This window comes from Macaca mulatta, chromosome 12, assembly GCF_049350105.2.
Source record: "Macaca mulatta isolate MMU2019108-1 chromosome 12, T2T-MMU8v2.0, whole genome shotgun sequence".
In the NCBI taxonomy this organism is placed as follows: Eukaryota; Metazoa; Chordata; class Mammalia; order Primates; family Cercopithecidae; genus Macaca; species Macaca mulatta.
Window position 1 is genome coordinate 115,085,005 of NC_133417.1, and position 25,488 is coordinate 115,110,492.

General features: G+C 38.1%; 1 protein-coding gene across 1 annotated transcript in view; it reads left to right on the forward strand.

The window, feature by feature from the left end:
* Nucleotides 1-25,488, forward strand: part of UNC80 (unc-80 homolog, NALCN channel complex subunit) — a 226,497-nt gene that overhangs the window by 156,792 nt on the left and 44,217 nt on the right. Inside the window, exons 37-47 of the mRNA XM_077957497.1 lie at nucleotides 2,791-2,891; nucleotides 3,890-3,976; nucleotides 6,726-6,909; nucleotides 8,623-8,717; nucleotides 9,775-9,864; nucleotides 10,454-10,555; nucleotides 12,407-12,587; nucleotides 13,998-14,266; nucleotides 16,149-16,283; nucleotides 17,815-17,953; nucleotides 18,639-18,735. Coding sequence (XP_077813623.1) covers nucleotides 2,791-2,891; nucleotides 3,890-3,976; nucleotides 6,726-6,909; nucleotides 8,623-8,717; nucleotides 9,775-9,864; nucleotides 10,454-10,555; nucleotides 12,407-12,587; nucleotides 13,998-14,266; nucleotides 16,149-16,283; nucleotides 17,815-17,953; nucleotides 18,639-18,735 — 1,480 coding nt within the window. The remainder of the gene's footprint in view (nucleotides 1-2,790; nucleotides 2,892-3,889; nucleotides 3,977-6,725; nucleotides 6,910-8,622; nucleotides 8,718-9,774; nucleotides 9,865-10,453; nucleotides 10,556-12,406; nucleotides 12,588-13,997; nucleotides 14,267-16,148; nucleotides 16,284-17,814; nucleotides 17,954-18,638; nucleotides 18,736-25,488) is intronic.

Consider the following 25,488-nt stretch of genomic DNA (forward strand, 5'->3'; position numbering starts at 1 on the left):
TCTTAAACACATTATCTACTGACCACGTGTTGAACTGTTTTATGCATATATTATAATTAAAGATTTCCAACATACTGCACTAACACTATCACTCTCTCCACTTCCTTCCCCCTCTACCTTTATGGCCAAAAAATTGCATTTAAAATAGATAGTTGGGTCCAGGAGCATTGTTTGTGACCAGAGAACAGAACACTAATTTGGCCACATAGAAATCAAACAGTCACTTTTAGCTATTAACTTGACACCACTAATACCATCTCTCTTATGTGATTACCTTTCCAGATGTACTAACTACCTAAAAAGAATAATTGCAAAATGAAACAATAAAGTAAGGGAAAACATGAGTAACATTTGTGATGACAAAGGTTAATTTCTTAACATTACATTTAGAAAAGCTCTTATAACTCATTCATAATTTTTAAAAACCCCATTAGAAAAATGGGCAAAGGATATAAGCAGGCAATCCAATGGCCAGTAACCCCTGGAAACAACATTGTTGTTTAAAACAGTAACTAAATCTTGCATTTTGGCTACAAAGTTGGCAAAGATTATTTTAAATGAAAATATCTATTGCTGGCGAAAAAGCAGGAGAAAGAGCATCCTCATACTTTGCTGATGAAGTATAAAACTCTGTACAAGCATTCTAGAACAGAGTTTCATGATATGTATCAAAAACCTTAAAAGTGTGAAAAATTTTTGACATAGATCTGGCTTCTAGCAATTTCCTGACATTCATGAGGGCTATATAAAGGACGTTGTACATTGATCATTATTTAAAATAAAAAATTTTAGAAAGACTATAAATCCCTAATCATAGTTAATCATAGTACCTCCATATGATAACATTCCGTGAGCACTGGAATTGCATTCTACATGAATATTAATATAAAAAGTGTTAATATATTGCTAAGTAAAAAACCAAATATCAAAGAATATTTTCTATATATAGTACTATTTTAAAATACATGTAAGTAGAGTGGGCATGGTGGCTCATGCTTGTAATCCCAGCACTTTGGGAGGCCGAGGCAGACAAATCACTTGAGACCAGGAGTTCGAGACCAGCCTGGTCAACATGGCAAAACCCTGTCTCTGCTAAAAATACAAAAACTAGCCAAGCGTGGCGGCACATGCCTGTGATCCCAGCTACTCATGAGGCTAAGGCAGGTGAATCGCTTGAACCTGGAAGGCGGAGGTTGCAGTGAGCCGAAATCGCACCACTGCACTTCAGCCTGGGCAACAGAGTGAGACTCCATATCAAAAAAATAAAATAAAATAAAATAATGCACGTAAGTATATGTTTCATGTATGTGAAAGGACGTACTCCAAACCGTTAATAATTGTTTCTGTGATGAGTGGACTTCCCAGTCTTATTTTTCTCCTTGCGTTTTTTTGTATTTTTCATGTTTTAAGCATGAAACTGCCTTACTTAAGCAATGAAAATAAAAATAATATGAACATTTTGAAGTTTTAATTGATACATCATAATTGTACATATTTATGGGGTACAGTGATATTTCAATACCTGTATACAATGTGTAATGATCAAATCATGGTAATTAGCATATCCTTCACCTCAAATAGCATTTCTTTGTGTTAGGAACACTCACAATTCTCTCTTCTAGCTATTTTGAGAATATAGAATAAATTACTGTTACCTATAGTCATCCTCCAGTGCTAAAGAACACTGAAACTTATTCCTGCTATCTAGCTGTAATTTCGTATCCATTGACCAACCTTTCCCATGCCTCCCTCCTGCCTACCCTTCCTAGCCTCTAGTTAGCACTATTCTACTCTCTACTTCTGAGAGATCAACTTATTTAGCTTCTACAAAGAGTGAAAACATGCAGTATTTATTTTTCTGTGCCTGGCTTATTTCACATGTAAAGATATTTTTGTAATCAATTTCAACGTGAGAAAAACTCACACCTATTTTAATTAGTTGTAGAGACACATGAAAGCTACAGCTCTGGATTTATATTTTTGTTAATATTATGTATATGTCCTTTAACTTTAATTGCATGGTTTGTTTCTGAATCAAAAATTGGTATCATTTATTTGAAATAAAATTTATGCTAAATTCTGTATTCCTACTTTTGAAAACCAATGGATTTGGGAAACACGTTCAAACTAAAGACCATTTGGTGTTTACTGGCCCTCTTTTTTACCCACCTGCTTTCTTAGTCTGGGCACTTTTGGACAATCTTAGCCTGACCACTTTCCCCACGGAAATAGCACTTTCTTTCTCATTAGGATTATTTATTCTTAAGACTTCCTCATTAGAAGTGAGAACCTAATTGTTACTGGCTCAACTACTTTATCTTGCTGAAGGAGATACTGTTTGAAGTATTCATGTGGACAGAAAAAAAAAATCCCTAATTCATATGCATTCTAAACCAAAACATATTTTCAAAAACCAAATAGTCCTTCACAGTTTCTCCATAAAATAAACAATAAACTATGACTGCAATTTAATAAGTGCTTACTACCGCTATTATTGGGGTGATTTCCACAACAAAGACAATTGCATATATTCACAGAGATATTCTTTGCAAAAGCATGGCTGATACCTGAAGACAACTCCTACACTTTTTGGTAACCTGTTCTTTACATATGAAAATGTTCAGAGACAACAACCAAGAGAACAAATATCTACCTTTCAAAAGAGAAAAGAGTTCACAGAGCCTTTTTAAGGCAAAAAGGAGATACTAAAGCTTGTAAATTGTCAAATACTTTATCTCATAGACTTATCTCCATTTAAGACAAATGTTCAACTTTCTTTCTCTTCTGAAGTGAGTGCTGTGGCTCAACAAGTCTTATGGAACTGTCTAATTGAAGATCCATCAACGGTTCTTCGACATTTTCTGGAAAAACTGACCATCAGCAATAGACAAGTAAATTCCTCTTCCTTTTTAGTGTAGCTCTGTGGCTACAAGTGTGAACACTGTTAAAATCATGCAAAGAACTTTGTAGTGCAGTGCATGCAACTCAATGCCCTCCAATACACAGCCAATAAGTACTTTTTAAATAATGATAATGATGAGCAATACTTAATTGCTGTTTTCTTTTTAATTTCTCCATTAATTCATGCTTCCATGTGTGTATGTTACATTGCTAGTGAGGATCCTAAAATACTGCAAGATTAAATTAAGTATAATGTTCCTACTATTGAGTACCTTCATTGAATTCTGATTGCTTGGCAGTCTGATACAGGTATGATTATTAGAATATGTTAAAATTTTTCATTAACCCAAATCCTGATTTGTCAGACCACCCTGTAAGAAATAATATGCCAAATAAAAGTAGTTTTTCAAGCAATGGCAAAATACAGCGATGATTAAAAATTATCTGTTCATTTATATACTATAGTCATATTCACTGGAAGGTTAAGTTTAGTTTCTGAAAGGTAAAGTTAATTACAGACATTTCAATCTATCCTCTCGTAACCTCTCTTTTTCTCTTTGACTCAAAATCTAGAAAGCAGAATTAGGAAGTTCACAAAAACCTGGTTTGTTTAATGATTTTTCAACATAGGTCCTTCTCACATTCCCATCATATCAGGCTACCATGGCCAATAGAGTTAACTAAATATACAACTTTCCTGTGACTTGCCTGTGACCCACACACACAGTGTCAATTTAAAAAGAACAAAGTCGTGTGTTGCTCAGTGATTTTTAAGTGTTAGCTCCTAGGAGAAAGGTGTTCCAGATGGTTTAAATACTACTTAACAAGTATCACCTATACTATATGAAAATCTTGAACATAATTAAAATCAATATGTGGGCAAAAGTAAGAAAAATCCCTCCCCCAATCCCGAATTTTCAAGAAGTTAATTTTATTTTCTACAGCATGGCAGCTGAAGGAAACATTAAAAATTCCGTTCCTCTTTCAGGATGAGTTAATGTACATGCTGCGCAAACTTCTCTTGAATATTGGAGACTTTCCTGCTCAGACATCTCACATCCTATTCAACTATTTGGTGAGTTATAAATGTTCATTTCCAATTACGAAGCAGCACCATGATGAAAAGGTCTTAGGAGATTTTTTTTCAATAAATTTCCATTAATTATGTCACTAAAGGCAAATTCTGGTCAACTAAATTCACCTACGCTTCCCTATACTTTCTGTGTAGGGAAGCCCCTGCCTGGCATACTCTTTGGCATATGGAGGGCAGTCAATAGAAATGTCAGTTTCCTCTCTGTCTTCCTTTAGCAATATATAACTTCCTTATGTTTGTTCTTTATTTTGGTTTTCTGTTGAGAAAACATGTGTTCTTTTAGTATTTTTTCCTCTTTTCCTATCTGTGTTTAAACACACACACACACACACACACACACACACACACACACACACAGATGCAACTGTTGTCCTAGATGGAAAGTTTCTGTGTATGTATTTTTCCATAGCAGCGTCTATGACAGTTTTAACTGCCCTGGCAGTTCTTTCCTGATCCTCTGAGACTTACCAGTTCTTCACATTCTTTTTGTAAACCCCAAATGAATATGCAGTTTGGGGACTAGAACCTGATGACTACTGCTTGAAATTGCCCCTTAATCCAGGCAGACCAATAGCCAAATTAGTGTCTGTGCTGGGCATACTCCTTCAGTTATCCATATGCATATGCATCCCTAGCAGGGTGATAAATTTAACTCACACCACAACCCCCATGTGCAGAGAACATTTGTAATTCCTTTCTCTTGTCTAAGACTAATTTGGTCATCTTCCTCCTGAGTGTCTACTTGCTGGTTGCCAAGGGAAAAAATATGAATAAATATCCAATCCAGATTTAAGTTCAGACCGGTACCAAAACATAAACAGTACTTTTTGGTGGTTTTCAGTCTCTCTTGGATAAAAATGCATAGTCTCTAGGAATTCTCCCTCCTTCCCACTGCTTTTGTCTCTATAGCTATGTGGAGTTGGGTAGAATAAACACCTTCGTTCACATCTTACCCCTTGCATTTTATCTGAGTCGTTCGTTTGTGAGACCATGTTCTTCAGCTGGTTGCTGGATGAGCACAAACTCAAGCCCATGGCTACTGTCACTCAAAGCCTGTCTGCTCCTGGAAGTGTTTGCTGGGAGATTCAACCTCCCCTCAGCTTCTTTGGGTGCTTTAGACCCCTTGAGTTCTTGCCATGAGTCCCATATGGCTCTAACATAGGAAGTCCACCAGCTACAGCAACCCGCTCAGTGACAACAGCCTATGGCCGTTCTATCTGGAAAGCTTTCCAGCCAAACATCCACTACTTCTGGGTTCTGTCTACACCATACAAAAACCAAAGGTGGATTTGGAAAGCGAAATGTTAGGGCCTCCCTCAGTTTAAGTGTGTGCCCTGCTAAAATTTACACTGCATCCAGGTTGGTATGGAAGGAGCCCAAACAGGGACTGGAGGCGAGAGTGCTTTCAGTGTTTCTTTCGCTTGTCCGTGTACCTACCTCTTCCCCCAGGTCACTGAATAGGAGAAATCTTGCCCAGACCATTGCTCTCCTCCATTCTTTAGCTCCGCAACAAAAATATTTTTAAAAGACCTTGATGCCCAGATAGTTTTAAAAGAAATAAATCTCCAAATGCTCAACTTACAGATACGCACTAACACTTGTTGAGTAAATCTGCCATCTCAACCATTATTCTAGCGCACACAAGGAAGACCCACCCCATCATCCCAGAGCTTACCAGGCTGCACTGACAGGCATGTAGGTTGGAGAAAGAATCTGTATTCTATGTTATTAATAGTTTTAAGAAATCGATTTTTCTGATTGATCAATGCACTTTAACCCATAGAACTTTCTATCTGGTCCTATGTTTTATAAATTTCTATTAAGGGTGAGAGTTGGCCATCCTTAGGGTGTCCAGCATTTAGAACACCAAAACAAATTAGGTTTGCAACTCTGATTCTTTCAACATAACTAGAAAGTTTTCCAGGACTACAAAATTTTTGAAGAAACAGTGGCTAAAACACACAAGAAAAAAAAAAGTACACTATTTCTTTCTGAATATTTGCACATTATGGAATAAGATAATTGAAACTTATTTCATCAACTATTCCAATTATAGTCAGTCGTCATCTTATTTCAATGTATAGAATGCTGAACATATTCTACCTCCTATTAATAAAAAATAAATTTCGAATGAGACATGTTAGATGTCAACTTTAAAAAGTGCAAAAGGGCACACAGTTTTTCCAAATTACATTAGAAGGTATGCAAACAACCCAGCTGGTAAAATAATGTGCACAACAAACCTCATGACATATTTACCTGTATAACAAACCTGCGCGTGTACCCCTAAATTTAAAAACAAAAAAAAGAAGACACACAAAAATTTTGAAGTTCACCAACTTAGCCAAGTAGAGTGCTCTTAGCTTTGAGACTATTAGACATAATCCAAGCTGCTAATAGTGCTTGGGCAAACTTCATATACAGATGAATTTTGGATGGCTTAAGTACCTAGCTACCAAGTGACATGATGCGTGGGTGGGGGGCGGGGGGAATGGTCTGCTTTTTTCTTAAGAATTCGCCATTTTAGTGATATATGAAAATGTACAGCAGCCTGTGTGGTCAGTTTTCCAGTTATGCCCTCTCCTGGTAACGTTGAAAGTGTTAAAGAAGCATTTGAACGGAGAATACGAAGGCACAGAAGATCGAGTTTAAAACAAGAAAAGCTAAGGAAATGAGAATGTGAGCTCAGGATTATTGTAGCTTTGTGAATTCTTCTTATCCTGACTTCTAGGTAGGATTAATTATGTACTTTGTGCGGACCCCCTGCGAGTGGGGGATGGATGCTATTTCAGCCACCCTGACATTCCTGTGGGAGGTGGTGGGTTACGTGGAGGGCCTCTTCTTCAAGGATCTCAAGCAGACAATGAAGAAGGAGCAGTGCGAGGTGAAGCTCCTGGTGACCGCTTCAATGCCAGGTAAGCCACTAGTACTTTTTAGTAACATAACTTAAAAAAAAAAAATTATAAATAGTCCTTTGAAAGACTAAGAGGCTCGTTCATTCATGAGAAAATTTTCAGAGTCCTAGCCCGCAGTATTGAGTGCTTCAAAGAATTTTTGTTTAATATAATCAGAGGAAATACAATAGACCCTTTAAAAAGTCAGCGGTTGCCAGCTGAAAAGGGAGACTCAAAACTGAGATCCGCATGAATCAGTCCTTGAAGGGCTGCCAAGGTTGAAGATTTATTTAAGTCTATCGCAGAGAGCCAGCTGAACTGAAAGCTTTTTTGAGTGAATTTTTGGCAGTGCAAGGAGAATAATATTGTTTGTATGGCATGGACTCCAGTTCTTTGTAAACTCCATGAGAGAAGGCTTTATGAAAAATTGGAAAAGGGGAAAGCAGGAAGAAGGAGCATTACAAAAGAACATGAAGCATGATGTAAACTCAAGATACGATTCCTTTTCACTTCAGATAGCTTGTTTTGCCTTAAGACAAAGATTTTGACAATCCCTTTATCCTTGTGCAGTGACTAAGAAAATTTGAGATGATACATGTATTGAATAAAAGTGAAAGACAGAGTTATGTAGAGATGAGAACACAGGTTCTCTCAGCAAAGAAGCCTGTGTTTAAATCATAGCACTGCCATTTATTAGTCACATAACTAGTATTAACTGTGAAGAAGTACATCATTTCTCAAAGCTTTCTTTCCTTGTGTATAAAATAGGGATATAATTCATACTTCACGATTGTGAGGAATAAATGAGTTGAGATATGTGAAATACTTGCTGCCACACCTGGCTTATGATAAGCATTCAATAAATGATAATTGTGTATGTATACGTTCTGTAGATTATCCAAAAAAAGTAATCAGTTTTTATTATAGCGAAGAAACTCCTATTTTTAACATACTTAAAGACAACTCACCAAAAGTCAATGTATATCATAATGTTCACAAAGATTTGTAATTTAATGAATGAAGTAGAATAAATATTGTCTCAATCAGCCAAGAAGAATACAGAAAATGTAGCTTTAAGCTACATTTCAAGTAGTTGTTTTGGTTTTGCTAATATCTCTGTCTATATTTTCTTAACCTTTATTGCCTGGTCACCTCATCTAGAAAACAGGGATGTATTACTTGTTGCAATGCTTGAGGTTTGAAGTCTAAGTCTTCCACTAAATAAATATATCTCTTAAGTTATTCCATTTCTCTTTTTCCTCATTTGTAAGATAAAAATCATAATACCCACATCATGGGGTTGCTGTGAGATTTAAATACAATTATGCATGTAAAAGACAGGTAGAAGTATTGGGAACTTGGCCGAGCGTGGTGGTTCACTCCTGTAATCCCCACACTTTGGGAGGCTGAGGCGGGTGAATTGCTTGAGGTCAGGAGTTTGAGACCAGCCTGGGCAACATGGCGAAACCCTGTCTCTACTAAAAATAAAACTTTTTAAAAAGTATTGAGAACTCCATACCTATCACTTTTAATAAGTGAATATATTTAAAATATATATGTATTAATATTAAACTTCCAGATAAAAAATAAATAAATATATATGTAACTATGAATTAAGTATTGTAATTAACAGTAAAAACATCAGATTATTGTTAATATTTTAATACTTTATGCTTTGAAATACAAATTTTCCTATAGCAAAAGTCAGTTTATTATTCTTTTTATCTTTCGTAGGTACTAAAACCTTGGTAGTTCATGGACAGAATGAGTGCGATATCCCAACCCAGTTACCAGTCCATGAAGACACTCAGTTTGAAGCCCTGTTGAAGGTAGGAATGACTTTTAACAGAAATAATTTTTTTAAGGACAATGCTATGGCCACCTCATTGAAGATTCATTTTAGAAGAAAATGGCATTTTTCTATCTTTCAATGGATGTTTATGCATTTCTTTACTCTTCTAAAATCTGCCCCACTATTATTCCCTTATGCTATTTCCTTCCATAATTTTCCCCACTTCTACTGACTTTAGTCAGTAAACTGTCAGTAATCTGATTTTCAGGAACACAGTTCTGGGCCCAGATGTAAGTAGAAGAGACCTCTGGAAAAAAATCAACTTTTCCAAACTCATGCATCTTATTTCAGTGGAAAGGGTCATTACTGCTCCTTTTGGCTTCACTCAGACATCTCCAGAGAATTTCTAAGGCCCAACTTCAACAACTACTCCATTTCTATACTCATGATGAATGGTGGGATAGCAGGAAGGCAAACAGAGTACATTCAAACGCTGCCTTCACCACAACCAGTGTGACCTAAATCAAGTGATAGGACTTCTCTAGTCTCAGTTTCATTTTCAACAGTACTGAGATACTGGTTCAGGTTATACAAGTTATCTATACCTAGTATATACTATATAATGTGCACAGTGCATGATAGTTTATATTATTCCTAAATGTTTCTCTAAACATGTTTTCTTCCTGATGCTGAGACCAGTAGGTGCCACTGTTCCTCCACAGTCCATCACTCAGTCTGATTTATAATCGTACGTCTTGGACACTATGAGAGCAGATGGTTTATATCACATTATCAGTCTTTATGGTACCATTCTTTGGATAACTCTGTGTGGGTATATATGCAGCCATGGTGTGTGTGTGTGTGTGTGTGTGTGTGTATGTATACATATATACACACACACATATCTAGTGTATACAGTTTATATAAGACACACACATATCTAATGTATACAATTTATGTAAGACATCAATATATATATATAATCCTCGTAAGAGGTTACCTTGTTTTTTCGAAATTTGTATCTGTCAGCTTACTACCTAGGACATAATATCTTCCTGGTAAACATTTAGTAAAATTTGTTGCTATTGTTCTAGGAGTGTCTGGAGTTTTTTAACATCCCAGAATCCCAGTCAACACATTATTTTCTTATGGATAAACGATGGAACCTTATCCACTACAATAAGGTAAGACACCAGTAATGACATCCCTGTTGAGTTGTGCCAAAGACTTATCATGCCTACCTGAGGGTGGCTCATAATCAGGGAGGCATCGCTTCTTAGAAGTTAATAGTATGACCACCTGGGTCACACCATCTTACTATCAGTGGGGCTTTTGACTGGCAACTTCACCTTTCTACCCTTTGGTTTTCTTTTGTGTAAAATGAAGGTAATGATAATGGTATCCATGCAGTTGTAATAGTTAAATGAGATAAGCTAGATAAGACACTTAGTTATTGATCATTATTACATGAAAAATTACATTGCCCTTATAATACCTGTGTGTGTCTATTTGGAATTTGAATGCCGTTTTGCATCTCTGTTCTACCATGTTAAACATGACCATGCTGACCTGATCAAATGAGCAGAAGGGGCCTCAGGATGCTTGCTGACATCACTTTACAGTGATCTTCCAAAGAGTTGTTTAGTACACTGCCTTTAGCTGCTTTTTTCCTGGCATAGCATCCTAGTACTTAGACCTTTGGGTAAAGAAGAAATGAGAATAAATGTTTAATCTTTTGAACTCTTTTTTTTTCTCTTTGTGTAATCCACACAGACCTATGTTCGAGATATTTATCCTTTCCGGAGGTCAGTATCTCCCCAGCTGAACCTTGTACATATGCATCCGGAGAAGGGACAGGAACTCATTCAGAAACAGGTGTCTGACCACGTCAGTTTTATTTCATGGTTTTGTCATGTTGTTGGAGTAGATATCTGTTCATATATTGCCAACTTTGAGATTCTATGATTCCATTATGACCCTCTCTGGAGACCATAGTTGGCCCTTACTCAATAAATTGTTCCCCCAAATAGTATAAGATTTACAAATTGGATCATTGCTTAAAGGTGTTAAGAAACACTCACTTGGAGTAGTGTAATGATGAATTATTGAGTATAAACAATAGAAATATTCTAATTTATTTACCTATTATTTTCTAAATGTAGATTTTCATTTCACATTCTGTAAAATTGGATTGGAAATACACATAATGTAATTATGTAAGTTATCCCAGTGGTTTACACTAGCTGGCTACAAAGTAAAAGGGGTCACTCTAGTATGCCTGAAAAAAAAAAGCATTAAACTAAAGTTCAAAGATTTGGACTTCGTCCCAGTTCTGCCTCTGACCGGGGATCTGACCTTGGGCATGTTATTAATTTATCTTGAAACAGGAAGAGATATAGTCTAGCAGCTGTACTTAGGTTTAAGGTTGAAGAACAGAATAATATTCACATCTAATCTCAAATCAGACTTTGAGCTTAAGGAAAGTCACTATTCTGCATGCAAAATATAACTTTAGTACACAGTTCTAAAAATGATACAATTTTAATATTGCATATTTATTGCATTCATTGTTTAAATAAAATCTTTAAAGAATTTCAGGATACTTGATCATTTCAATTTTCTGTACATATCAAGGATAATAATTTGGCATCAAAATATCCAAAAACATCTTCATGAAATGAGTGAGAATGGCATAGAATTAGACCACTTAAGTAATTAAAAATATAGCTACCATTAACTACCTACATTCTATTTAAAAGAAAGAAAATACTGAATGTGTTGCAAGGTGTGAGATGTTGGGCAAAACTGTTACATCTTAAATATAAACAATTTCTAAAACCATTCTCCCCAAATTACCCCAGCCCATGATTTTAGGATAAGATAATTAAAACCCTAATCAATAATGGTGCTTCCCTAGTGTCTCTCTCTCTCTCACTCTCCCCCTCTCCCTGTGTGTGTGTGTGTGAGTGTGTGTGTTCATCATGTCTAAGAACAAGTTGTCAAAGAATGCCATCAAATGGAGTTCTTGCTGTCAGGTACACTTCAAGTTAGAGCCTTTAGACTTCTAAGTTCCTCAGGGAGATTATAATATGGAGGCCTATGAGTCTAGCTCAGAAGTTTCCTCAGTAGCTACTCACTGCATATAAACTTCCTAATCATCAACAGAATAGGACCTGAGAACCAAGAGCCCCATGTGTATGCCCTTTAAACTCGGAGCGCCAATCAAGGACCCATGAGCTTCTGTCCCAAGATAGGTTTTTCCTGGATCTCACATCAGTCTTTGTTCTTTTAAGAGACAAACCCGGAACTCTCAGGAAACAACTTAAGGCATTGGTGGCAATGGTAGAAGCAATTGGAACTGACTGACGGGCTCCCTGTTAGTGAAGGTCTTCCATATTATAGCATCCAAACAAATGGGCTCTATTTAATATTGAACTATTCTTGACAATGCCTGCCTTATGCTCCTCTCCAGCCTAAAACTCCATAAGGAACATTTCCTACATTTCCTTCTGTAAAGCAGGCAGAAGGAAGTGAGAGGCAATTAAGTATTGTTTGCTCTTTCTTCTGATAAAGGAAAAAAAACACGTCTCTCTCTTTTCACTTTTCCCCTTTTCCCACTTTATCGACCCAGTTTGCCATTAAAGGTTTTTCCTTCAGTTTCTTCTCTCTGTAAATCTGGAGTTTCTAATTCTCCTTTTTGTCTGCTCCTGCTTTTATTTTCTCCAGGTGTTCACCCGGAAGCTGGAAGAAGTAGGGCGGGTATTGTTTCTCATCTCCCTAACCCAGAAGATCCCCACAGCCCACAAACAGTCCCATGTCTCCATGCTTCAGGAAGACCTCCTCCGCCTACCCTCATTCCCTCGAAGTGCTATTGATGCTGAGTTTTCACTCTTCAGTGATCCTCAAGGTATCAAACAAAGAAACATTGCCTCTCTGGGGCTTTTTCTAATGCACTTGTTTTGTTCTCAAATGGAGAGCATCTGAATCAGCAGAGGGTGCCGTAAAACCAGTGGCTCTCAGACCTGAGTCTGCACAAGAGACCCCTGGAGGACTTGTTGAAACACAGATTTTTGGGCCCCGCCCTCCACCTCTGCGTTTCAGGATGGGGCCCAAGAGTTTGCATTTCTAATAAGTTCTCAGGTGATGCTTATGCTGCTATCCCAAGCACCCAATTTTGAGAACCACTGCTCTAAGCTAATCATCAGCAGTTGAAGCGTGGGTAGGATGGTGGTGTTGGGGTAGGAGAATACTTGACTAAACAAGGACCAGGTATTTGTGTGAAGTTCAAAAAGAGGCAAAACTCATCTAGAATGATAGAAATCAGAATGGTGGTTGCCTCTGGATTTGGAGGAAATGAATTTCCTGGAAAGCGGCAGAAGGGTGATGAAAATTGTCTGTATGTTGATTGAATGTTGCTTACATGAGTGCATAGTGCATATTTTTGTCAAAATTCAATGAACTCCACATTTAAAATCTCTGCATTTTACTCTAAATAATGCCTCAATTGAGAGAAAGAGACATAGACACAGAAAGAGACCCACTTTGGAGCCTTGCTCTGTTACTCGGTTATTAATTTGAGACAATTAAATTAGCATCCCTGTGCTTTATCGCCCTCATCCAGAAGCTTCAGACAGGCTGGGCAAAATGACTCATGCCTGTAATCCCAGCCCTTTGGGAGGCCCAGGCAGGCAGATCACTTGTGGTCAGGAGTTCGAGACTAGCCTGGCCAACATGGCGAAACCCTGTCTCTACTAAAAATACAAAAAAATAAATTAGCTGGGTATGGTGGCGGGCACCTGTAATCCCAGCTACTCAGGGATCTGAAGCATGAGAATCACATGAACCCAGGAGATGGAGGTTACAGTGAGCCAAGATTTGCGCCACTGCACTCCAGACTGGGTGACAGAGTGAGACTCCATCTCCAAAAAAAAAAAAAGCTTCAGCTTCAGCAGGAGTAGATAGAGCTGTAGCCTCTGACCATTAATTAAAAGACCAAGCAGTAGTCCCATCCCTGCCATTTTCTAGCTGAAATAATTTATTTTTCTCCAACTGACAGCTTATTTAGCAGTAAAACGCTGCCAATGCCTGCTCTGCCTTACCCACAGTTAGTTAAGAGGTGATGATGAAAGTCCACGGAGAAACAGGAAGTGCTGTATTAAGGCCAGTAATATTGTGCTGGAAAACATTTCAGCAGTAGATCTTCACATCCTGGAGGTGGAACAAACGGAGAACAGCAGCGCCTTGGGTTTGATCACCTCCCAGGCTGACAGGATTGGTGTGGGGCTAATTCTGTCTCTGCTGTTTCATGTTCTCACAGCTGGAAAGGAACTGTTTGGCCTCGACACTCTTCAGAAAAGCTTGTGGATCCAGCTCCTGGAGGAAATGTTCCTGGGCATGCCGAGCGAGTTTCCATGGGGAGACGAAATCATGCTTTTCCTCAATGTTTTTAACGGGGCTCTGATCCTCCACCCAGAAGACAGTGCCCTGCTCAGGCAGTACGCTGCCACCGTCATCAATACCGCGGTGCACTTCAACCACCTCTTCTCTCTCAGCGGCTACCAGTGGATTCTCCCCACCATGCTGCAGGTGCCCAGAACCTCCTCTCCTAACCAGAAAATTAACATGAGTACTGCTTATATCTAGCTGCTCACCTAGATCTATACTGAAACTTTTTAATGATGGAGTTATTATCTTTTGTGACAACAGAAGGCAACAATGAAATCCCCCCATAAATTTGCAAGAGTTCACAATATTCCTTTCTACTCTGAGAGCCCCAGACTTGGGATATTTCCCATTTAGTCTAGGACGGTGATTCTTAAGTTGTACTCCCTGGGCCAGCAGCATCAGCATCAACTGGAAACTTGTTGGAAATGTACATTCTAGCCAGGTGTGGTGGCTCACACCTGTAATGCCAGTGCTTTGGGAGGCCAAGGTGGGAAAATCTCTTGAAGTGAGGAGCTCAAGACTAGCTTGGGGAGCATAACAAGACCCCATCTCTAAAAAGAAAAAAAATTTAAAGAAAGAGAAATGCACATTCTTGGAGCCCATCTCAGGTCTACTGAATCAGAAACTCAGAGATCAGGGCCCAGTAATTTGTGTTTTTGACAAGACCTTCAAGTAGTTTTGATGTCCTAGAACAGGAAGCCTCTACCTCTGTGCCATGGACCAGTACTGGTCTGTGGCCTGTAAGGAACCCCCACCCCTAGATTTTCATAGGAGCCAGAACCCTATTGTGAACTGTGCATGTGAGGGATCTAGGTTGCATGCTCCTAAATCTAATGCCTGATGATCTGAGGTGGAACAGTTTCATTCTGAAACCATCCCCCCCACTCCCCCCTGGTCCATGAAAACATTGTCTTCCATGAAACCAGTCCCTGGTGCCAAAAAGGTTGAGGACCACTGCCTTAGAAAGTTTGAGGACTTCTGTTCTTGAGTCACATGTATGGCAAGTGTTTAGCTGATGTTTCTCCCAAGAGATTCCCTGACTTCTAACTGAATAGAGATTTTCATTCCCAGTAAATATGATGTAATGGGATTTGAGAAGGTAATTTAGCGAACAATTTTTATTTACTCGTGTCTAATGTATAGTTGGCTACATTTAGGAGTACTAAATAAAATCAGGCAGGCCGCAGGGGCTCATCCTAGTTCTCTATTTTTGAGGAAGTTTTGATAAAAATTATGAACACAACACATACTTATACAAAGTGAAGTTTGCTAAACCTATGGGGGCAAGAAAGTTGCTATTGCACGACTCTCTTCCCCATTTTTAGATAGTTGCAATTTTCTCTATTTTTTTAGTAAGTATTTTTTTACTGATTACCAAAAGCAAGAATGTTCATTACAAAATTGAAAAGATGAAGAAAGTTTAAAGCAAAAATAAGGACCACTTAAAATCCTTTCTCCCAGGTAATCGTTGTTTATACTTCCAAATCCTAGCACTCTTTCCTACACACATACACACACACACACACACACAGAATTATATATTTTCAAGTTTGTAACCTAGTTTTTTCATATAGCACTAAGAATATCGTAGGCATTTTATATAGCTACATTTAGCCTTACAGCATTTTTTAAATTACTACACAGTATGCTATGGTTTGTATATACCGTAATTCACTTAAGCAAGTAATATTTATGAATAATTTGTTTCAAGTTTTCCATTGTTATAACCAGTCTTGCAGCAGGCATTCTTATATATACATGCTTATACAAGTGTCTAGTCCTTTCCTTGAGATAAATTCCTAGTCACAAACTTCCTGGAAAAGAAGTATGTTTAGATTTTTAGCATTTTGAGGTGTATCACTAAATTTATCTAGAGAAAGTTTATACCATTTTACATTCCTCTCTACCAGTTTACGAAGTTAGCTATTTCCCTCCAAGCTTCCTATGACCATGAGTTTTAAAAGCGAATACAACTTTGATACTTTATTAAGGCATTTTTCAAATATCTGGCATTTCTCCATAGGTGTACTCTGACTATGAAAGCAATCCCCAGCTGCGTCAAGCCATCGAATTTGCCTGTCACCAGTTCTATATTCTACACCGGAAACCCTTTGTGCTCCAGCTGTTTGCTAGTGTGGCCCCTCTCCTGGAATTTCCTGTGAGTAAGATCTGTGGGAAAAAAAAATGAAGACCAACAAAGTTAGAAAAACAAGGTTATTTATTAGAGCTTACTATGCCAAAGGAGTTGGCTACCATCACTTGTGTTTTGGCAGAGATACAAAGGCAGGCAGAGGAGTGGGAAAGCTGTATACTGAAAAAAAGTGGAGGCTTCAGGTATGTCCTGATTGGAGCTATTGTCCTGGGGAAGCTGCAGGTGAACTAACTAGAAGTGGGGCATCTTATAAATGATGTGTTAGGGGTGTATATTGGGCTTTCTCTGGTTGGTCCTAAGTTGGAAGCAGGGACAAAAATTAGGAAAGCTCTCAGTTATTATGCAAGTCCTGGTTACTTTGGGTCAATTGTTACAGAGGTTATTGTTTGATCACCACTGGAGCTAGTAGCCTGACTTCCTACAAGCCTGACTTAGGCTGGCTTCCTGGGCTGGTTATTGTAGACAATGGGTTGGTTTCCTGAGAAGGTTGCTGCAGGTTGTGGGTCAAAGTTCTATTTTTGTGTATGATCTAGTCATTGACAGCTTGTATATTCAGTCTCTCAGCTCTCTTTCTTTAACCAATGAGACATGCATACCATAAATAAGTTTTCTTTCAACAAGCATATCATTTCTCTTCAACATTCCTCTTCAGCTTTCATCTCAGCTCCTAACACATAAATAGACCAACTCTACAGTTTTTTAAATATTCAATTCATAAAAGAGATGGAAAATAGAAAATGGTAAAAGGAAAGTTTGCCAATTTTCATTCCTTTTTGTCACTCTCTACCACCTACCTTGCTTTGTTTTTCTTTTTCTTCAGAGTTTTTACCACCATATCACGTTATATGTATTTGTTTTATTAACATGAATTTCTACCACACTCAACCAACAGAATTTAATCTTCATGAAAGCAAGACCTTTGTATGTTTTTGTCTTTGCTTGTTTGTTTGGTTTTAGTTATTGTTGTATTGTTGTTTTATTTGCATTTTGGTTTTGGTTTTCTATAACTTCAGTGCATAGCGTGGTGCCTGACACACAAGAACTTCATAAGGATTTGTTGTTTCAATGAATTATTTGAAGCCATCTTAAATAGATTTGAAACTGTAAGTATCTCCATGTGGAGATACATTATCAAAGAAGACCTGTGAAATTCCCAGGGTTGTTAGTTAAAATAAGTATATGTTCCTCAAACATATTTGTAGTATTCAACCAATCAATTGTAGAAATTTCCTTAGTTCTACCATCTTCGATTAAAGGAATCATTGATATGAACTTTTTGGAAGTTCATATATTGCTGTATTTTTATGAGCTTTTACAAATACCTCTTTTGTTCTAGATTAGAATTTAATAGATCCCTTAAAAGTCAGGTGTACCACTCCAAAATCACAGCATTGCTGGATGCAGAATTATGTAAACTGAATTCCAGGTAGATGTTGTAGTTGTTACTGGTAATAGCGTTTATAAAATTTGAATTCCTGTCAAGCTATAGTTGTACGGTGGTGGGAGTCAATAAACTAAAATTGTTTTTCTTTATCAGGATGCTGCCAATAATGGGCCCAGCAAAGGTGTGTCAGCTCAGTGCCTGTTTGACTTGCTGCAGTCCCTAGAGGGAGAGACCACCGACATATTAGACATCTTAGAACTGGTCAAAGCTGAGAAGCCTCTTAAGTCATTAGGTAAAAGCAAAACTTGCTTTGACATTCTTTCTCTCATTGCAATTGTTAAATATGTGTGTGTGTGTGTGTGTGTGTGTATATATATATATAAAATACACACATATACATATACTTAAATGTGTGTGTATATATAGCTAAATCAAAGTAGCAAAAGTAAATTAAACAGTAGTCGAAATTGAATGAGTACTTTTTTTTTTCTTAAATTTCTTATGAATCCTAAAGAGTAGGGAATTACCTGCCATGAAAACTGTATTAAAATGATGCTCAGTAGACCATTGCTCTAGCACTGCAGTTTTCAGAAAGTTGGGTTATCTTGGGTAACTCTTAAGTGAATAACCCTCCAAAATGGTCTTTTATTATCATGGAATGTGTAGAACCAGAGACAACTCAAGGATAAAGCCTCAACCTCAGACAATTTAAATGCCCTTCAGTGTCTTCTATTATCTGAGATTTTTTAAAACACATCAGAAAAGTACTTTTATTTTACATCTGATTGTTCAAAACTAGAAAACAGAATTTCATTCCCTTTAGATGAAGAAATTAGTAGTTTTCACGGTGTAGGAATAAAATTTAACAAGAAAAAGCTATAGTATGTACTGGAATTATAACATTAGGAGTAATAGGTGCTTCTTTATCTCCTGCTGAATCCACTCTGATGGTGTGCCTTTACTTTTTGTTCCTTCAGATTTCTGCTATGGAAACGAAGATCTGACATTTTCTATCAGTGAAGCCATTAAGCTCTGTGTCACTGTGGTGGCATATGCTCCCGAATCATTCAGAAGGTATCTGCAGCCCTTTATTCTGTGCCTTGTCATAAGTAAATACAGCAAAGAAAATAAAATTGAATGAATACAAAGGTTATGCTGAGTAATATCAGTCTGTAACATTCTGACAAGTAAACTTTCAAAACGTAAATTTAGGCCAGGTGTGGTGGCTCACACCTATAATCCCAGCACTTTGGAAGGCTGAGGCAAGAAGATTCCTTTAGCCCAGGAGTTCAAGGCTAGCCTGGGCAACATAGTGAGACTCTGTCTCTACAAAAAATTTAAAAAATTAAAAATTAGCTAGGTGTGGTGGTGCACGCCTGTAGTCCCAACTTTTTGGGAGGCTGAGGCAGAAGGATAACTTAATCCAAGGAGGTCAAGGTTGCAGTGAGCTGTGATTGTACCTCTGCACTCTAGCCTGGGCAACAGAGTAAGACTGTCAGGAAAAGAAAAAAGAGAGAAAAAAGAAAAGAAGAAACAAACTAAATTTAGGAAACATAGCATAGGTTCTGGAAAACAATAGTATATCTTCATTCATTTGAAATCCCTTAATTTGGATCTTGTGCAGATGCTAAGGTATTTAGTCTTGTTAGAAAATATTTTTCCTCACAAGTAATATAAATTAGTAGCAAACGAAATGTCATAACAGATATTTATTTAAGAAAACTCCTTTCAAGGGGCAATAAGAATTTCTGTAACACAAGGGGCAAGAATATCAATCTTGCCTTCATTTTGCCAAGTGCAGAGAATTCAAAAGACTCCCATGAAGAGTGAGTCATCCCAATTCAAAGATGTTGGCTCTGGTCTGAGATTTAAATCTGATCTATTAAAAGCTGTACTCTGTTGACAAGCTCTTCCAGGAAGAAGGAAGGAGCCAGGCTGATTATGCCGAATATATCTTTATACATTTTCCCTGCACCTTAAGCCTGTTTCTCTCCCCCATAAGAGAATGAATAAGGGTCAAGAAGAGCCAGGATTTATATTAATTGAACTCTTTTTTACTGGAAGAAAACATGAAGAATGAGTAAGAAATGTTTTCCCCAACATTCTCGAATTTTTGTCTTCTTGAGCAATGGGGAGAAAAACAGTATGCCTGTGGTCAGGCACAGATGTGGCTGTGGCCCTCAGGAGAGCAAAGCTGCAGGATGGTCGTACTCCCACTTTCCTGCTCTTCCTATAATACCACAGATCTAGAAAAAGTTCCAGAATGGATCGAATCCTGCATTAAGTTAACTCCAAATCCATTCTACAGACGATTGTAAACATCTTCTCTCTGCTCTATTTTCCATTCCAAGTGTGTCCAGCTACATTGTTAACTGGATATGTCAGAGATACTGCAATTGAGACACTGCAAAAATAAAATGCATATAGATTCTCCAATATTAAAATTCCCACAACATAGGGAACACCTAAGTTTGACTAGAAAATTCTCCATTTCAAATTTTACCAAATTTCCATTGAGTCATAAAATTATCTTTCACATTAAAATTGAAACACATTGAAATCAAAAGGTATGAGAGTTCACAATCAAATTCGCTTGTCATTGTGAGTTAAAGGCCAGTCTAATATTGTTAAGTTAAATTAGAATTTTTTTAAATCCTCCCTAATTTTCCATTCTGTCAGTTTAAACCAGATGACATCTTGATATGTCAGTAAGGTCAGGTTTTCTTAAGCAGTGGTTCCCTGGGATGTCTCTCATGGGAATAAGTAACATACTTACAGGACTTCAACATTTGTAATAGCAAGTCTCTGTTGCACTTAATTTTTTTTAAAAAAGTATTTTATTTAAGTGAAACATTCACATAAAACATTTAAAAATCACAATTTTACAGTTCCATAAGTGTTCATAATGTTATCACATCTACCTACCACTTGGATAGATAGAGGCACTACTATCCTGGTTTCTAATATGATAAATCAGTTTTGCCTATTTCTGAAATTTATTTAACTGAAATAGTATAGTAGCTACTCTTTAATGGCTGACTTCTGTGATTCAGTATTATTTCATGAGATTCGTTCATATAAATGCATATAAATGTGTGTAACAGTAGTTGATTCTTTTTCATTCACTTACAATAGTTCACTGTATGACTATGCTACAATTTATTTATATCTTCTCTTGTTATCAGGCATTTGTGTTGGATCTGGTTTGAAGGTATTATAAATAATGCTACAGTGAATGTTTTTGTACACAAATATGTATGCATTTCTATGGATGGAAATGCTAGGCTAAGTCATGGAATATGAGTATTTCTTGCTTTAGTAGATACTACCAAAAAGTGGTTTCAATTTTCATTCCCACCAACAGTATGTAAATGTTCTAGTACTTTATGGCCTCATCAACACTTGTTATCTTCCGTCTTTTTATTTGGGTTGTAGTGACATTCATTATCATTTTAATTTCCATTTTCCTCTTGCAAATTAAAAGGTTTGGAAGCTTTTCAGATAAATGTTTATTGAAATGTGGACATCTCCTTGTGCAAAGTGCCTACTGAAGTCTTCTGCCCATTTTCAAATGAAGTTAGCAGTATTTTTTATTTTATATGTGTGATCTCTTAGTGTTTTCTATTTAATTAATTATGTTATCTGCAAATCATGAGAGTTGTATTTTATCCTTTCAAATTCTTATTTATACACGTTATTCCTTTCTCTGTCCTTAATGCACTGACTAGAACCTTAATACAAAATGGAATAGAAGTGATGATGGAGGCTGGGCGCGGTGGCTCATGCCTGTAATCCCAGCACTTTGGGAAGCCAAGGTGGGCGGATCACGAAGTCAGGAGATAAAGACCATCCTGGCCGGTGGCTCAAGCCTGTAATCCCAGCACTTTGGGAGGCCGAGACGGGCGGATCACGAGGTCAGGAGATCGAGACCATCCTGGCTAACACGGTGAAACCCCGTCTCTACCAAAAAATACAAAAAACTAGCCGGGCGAGGTGGCGGCGCCTGTAGTCCCAGCTACTTGGGAGGCTGAGGCAGGAGAATGGCGTGAACCCGGGAGGCGGAGCTTGCAGTGAGCCGGATCTCGGCCACTGCACTCCAGCCCGGGCGGCAGAGCGAGACTCCGTCTCAAAAAAAAAAAAAAAAAAAAAAAAAAAAAAAAAAGACCATCCTGGCTAACACGGTGAAACCCCGTCTTTACTAAATAATACAAAAAATTAGCCAGGCGTGGTGGCGGGTGCCTATAGTCCCAGCTACTTGGGAGGCTGAGGCAGGAGAATGGCATGAACCCGGAAGGCGGAGCTTGTAGTGAACCGAGATCGCGCCACTGCACTCCAGCCTGGGTGACAGAGCGAGACTCCGTCTCAAAAAAAAAAAAAAAAGAGGCCAGGCGCGGTGGCTCACGCCTGTAATCTCAGCACTTCGGGAGGCCGAGACGGGTGGATCACGAGGTCAGGAGATTGAGACCATCCTGGCTAACACTGTGAAACCCCGTCTCTACTAAAAAAAATACAAAAAACTAGCCGGGCGTAGTGGCGGGCGCCGGTAGTCCCAGCTACTTGGGAGGCTGAGGCAGGAGAATGGCGAGAACCCGGGAGGCGGAGCTTGCAGTAAGCCAAGATCGCGCCACTGCACTCCAGTCTGGGGACTGAGCAAGACTCTGTCTCAAAAAAAAAAAAGAAGTGATAATGGTGATGATGGTGGGATCTTTGTCTCATTTCTGATCTCAGGGTATGGAGGGGATTTCCAGTATTTCATCACTAAGAATAATATTTGCTAAAGGATTTTGTTGTAATATACCAGTAAAGATTAAGGAAGTAATTTTATTACTCATTAATAAATTAATTATTAAGGAATCTGCCTTGTATTCTTAGTTTAGTTGAGTTTTCTTACTGATGGACAATGAATATTACTAAATGTTCCTATTTATAGAGATGATTATATGATTTGTATTCTTTATTTTCTAAGTGTTATAGGTTACACTGATTTATTTTCAAAATTAAAACTTTCCTGCCTCCTTAAAAATAAACTGTATTTGGATTGTATATCATAATTATCATTTTTCAGTATTGTCAGATTTGGTTTGCAATTTTTTTAGCATTTTTACAACTATGTTAATGAGAGCTATATCTGTAATTTTTATTTTTTATAAAGGTATTATCTAATGAATTTTATGGCTAGGATCACAGGGAAGTTAGGAGTAGAAGAGATATTCTAGGTAGTTCTGTGTCATTCAAGATAAACCAATTCTGGATACTTAAAAAAGTTACAAGTGCTTAAACAAAAAGGATGTCTTGCTTAGCTACTACTTTATTAACTACCCACTGGTAAACATTTTAGCAGGTTTATTTGTAACCCTCCATTATTATAAAGTCCTTGTAATAATACTATAGCCTGACTATACTATAGGCTATAGTATCAAGGATATGAAGATTAAGCTGGACTCATAAAATAAATTGGAAAGTGTCTCCCCCAACCACCCCCCCTTTTTATTTTCTATTATTTTTGAGACAGAGTCTCACTCTTGTTTCCCAGGCTGGAGTGCAATGGCACAATCTTGGCTCACTGCAACATCTCCCTCCTGGGTTCAAGCAATTCTCCTGCCTCAGCCTCCCAAGTAGCTGGGATTACAAGCGCCCGCCACCACACCTAGCTAATTTTTGTATTTTTAGTAGATAGGGGGTTTCACCATGTTGACCAGACTGGTCTCAAACTCCTGACCTCAGGTGGTCCGCCCGTCTCGGCCTCCCAAAGTGCTGGGATTACAGGCGTGAGCCACCGTGCCCAGCCCCCCACTCCTTTTTTTTAAAACTCCTATTCTCTGTAGAAATTTAGTGTGGATTAGGTTTTTTTAATTTTTGAAACAGAGTCTCATTCTGTTGCCAAGGTTGGAGTTCAGTATCAGGATCATGGCCCACTGCAGCCTTGATCTCCCAGGCTCGAGCAATCCTCTCACCTCAGCCTTCCAAGTAGCAGGCATTACAGGTGGGTGCCTTCACACCCTGCTAATTTTTTTGATTTTTTGAGAGAGAAAGTTAGTTTCACTGTGTTGCCCAGGCTGGTGCTCCTCCCACCTCAGCCTCCCAAAGTGCTGGGATTACAGGCAGAGCAACTGTGCCTGCCTCAGATGAGCATTTTGTCTTTCCAAAATATTGAGTAGAATTTATACACAAAACTGTAAGTAATGTCGTTTCTTGTGGGAACATTTTAAAATTAAGATTGTTTATCCTGGTGGTGGCTTTGGTAAGTCACATTTTTCTAGGAATTTTTCTATCTAATTTAAGTACCTGAATTTATTGGCATAAATTTGTTCCTGATATTCTCTTTTTTTAAATTTTTAACAACTATGGGGTTTTTATTGTGTTCACTTTTTTATTTCTAATACTGGGAATTTTTGCTCCCTCCCTTATTATTATTCTTTCCAGGAGTTTATCAATAGCTTTCCCTTTACAAATAATCAGTATTTGGGGCTTTGTTGATTTTTGCTATTGTAGTTTTATTGTCTGCCTTTTCTTTCCTTTTTTATCTTTATTATTTTCTACCTTTGACTTTTTTTTTTTTTTTTTTTGACGGAGTTTTTGTTCTTGTTGCCCAGGCTAGAGTGCAATGGTGTAATCTTGGCTCACTGCAACCTCCACCTCCCGGATTCAAGCAATTCTCCTGCCTCAGCCTCCTGAGTAGCTGGGATTACAGGCATGTGCCACCACACTTAGCTAATTTTGTATTTTTAGTAGAGACACAGTTTCTCCATGTTGGTCAGGTTGGTCTCGAACTCCTGACCTCAGGTGATCCACCTATCTCGGCCTCCCAAAGTGCTGGGATTACAGGCATGAGCCACCGGGCCCGGCAGGCAGTTTTTTTTTTTTTTTTTAAATTTAAAGAAAATATTCAGGCCAGGCACGGTGGCTCATGCCTGTAATCCCAGCACATTGGGAGGCCAAAGCAGGCAGAGTGCATGAGTTCGGGAATTTGAGACCAACCTGGGCAACGTGGCAAAACCCCATCTCTACAAAAAATACAAAAATGAGTGGGGTATGGTGGTGCATGTCTGTGGTCCCAGCTACTGAAGAGGCTAAGGTGGGAGGATTGCTTGAGCCCAGGATAAGGCTGCAGTGAACTGAGATTGCACCACCGCATTCCAACCTGGTCAACAGAGCAAGACCTTGTCTCAAAAAAAATTAATTAATAAAATAAAAAAGAAGATATTCCATTTTCTACTGACTTATATCTGTTGAAAAATCAGCATTAGATTTTATTGCACATTTGAATTTAATGTGTCCTTTTCTTCTTTTCTTTTCTTTTTTCCTCTTTTGAGATGGAATCTCGCTCTGTCACCCAGGCTGGAGTGCAGTGGCGCGATCTCAGCTCACCACAACCTCCACCTCCTGGATTCAAGTGATTCTCGTGCCTCAGCCTCCCAAGTAGCTGGGACTGCAGTCATGCACCACCACACCCAGCTACATTTTTATATTTTCAGTAGAGACGAAGTTTCACCATATTGGCCAGACTGATCCCAAACTCCTGACCTCGTGATCTGCCCACCTCAGCCTCCCAAAGTCTTGGGATTACAGGCGTGAGCCACACTGCCCCGCCCTAATGTGTCTTTTTCTCTGGCTACTTTTAACATTTTCTCTTTGCCTTGGGTTTTAAGCAGTTTGACTGTGGTGTGCCTAGTTGTGATTTTTCTTTGTATTCATACTTCTTGGGGTTCATAGTGTTTCTTGAATATAAAGCTTGATAACTTTCAACAATTTTAGAAAATTTGACAAATAACTCTTCAAATATCACCTTTATCCCATTTTCTCTCCCCTCTCCATTTATGTATATAT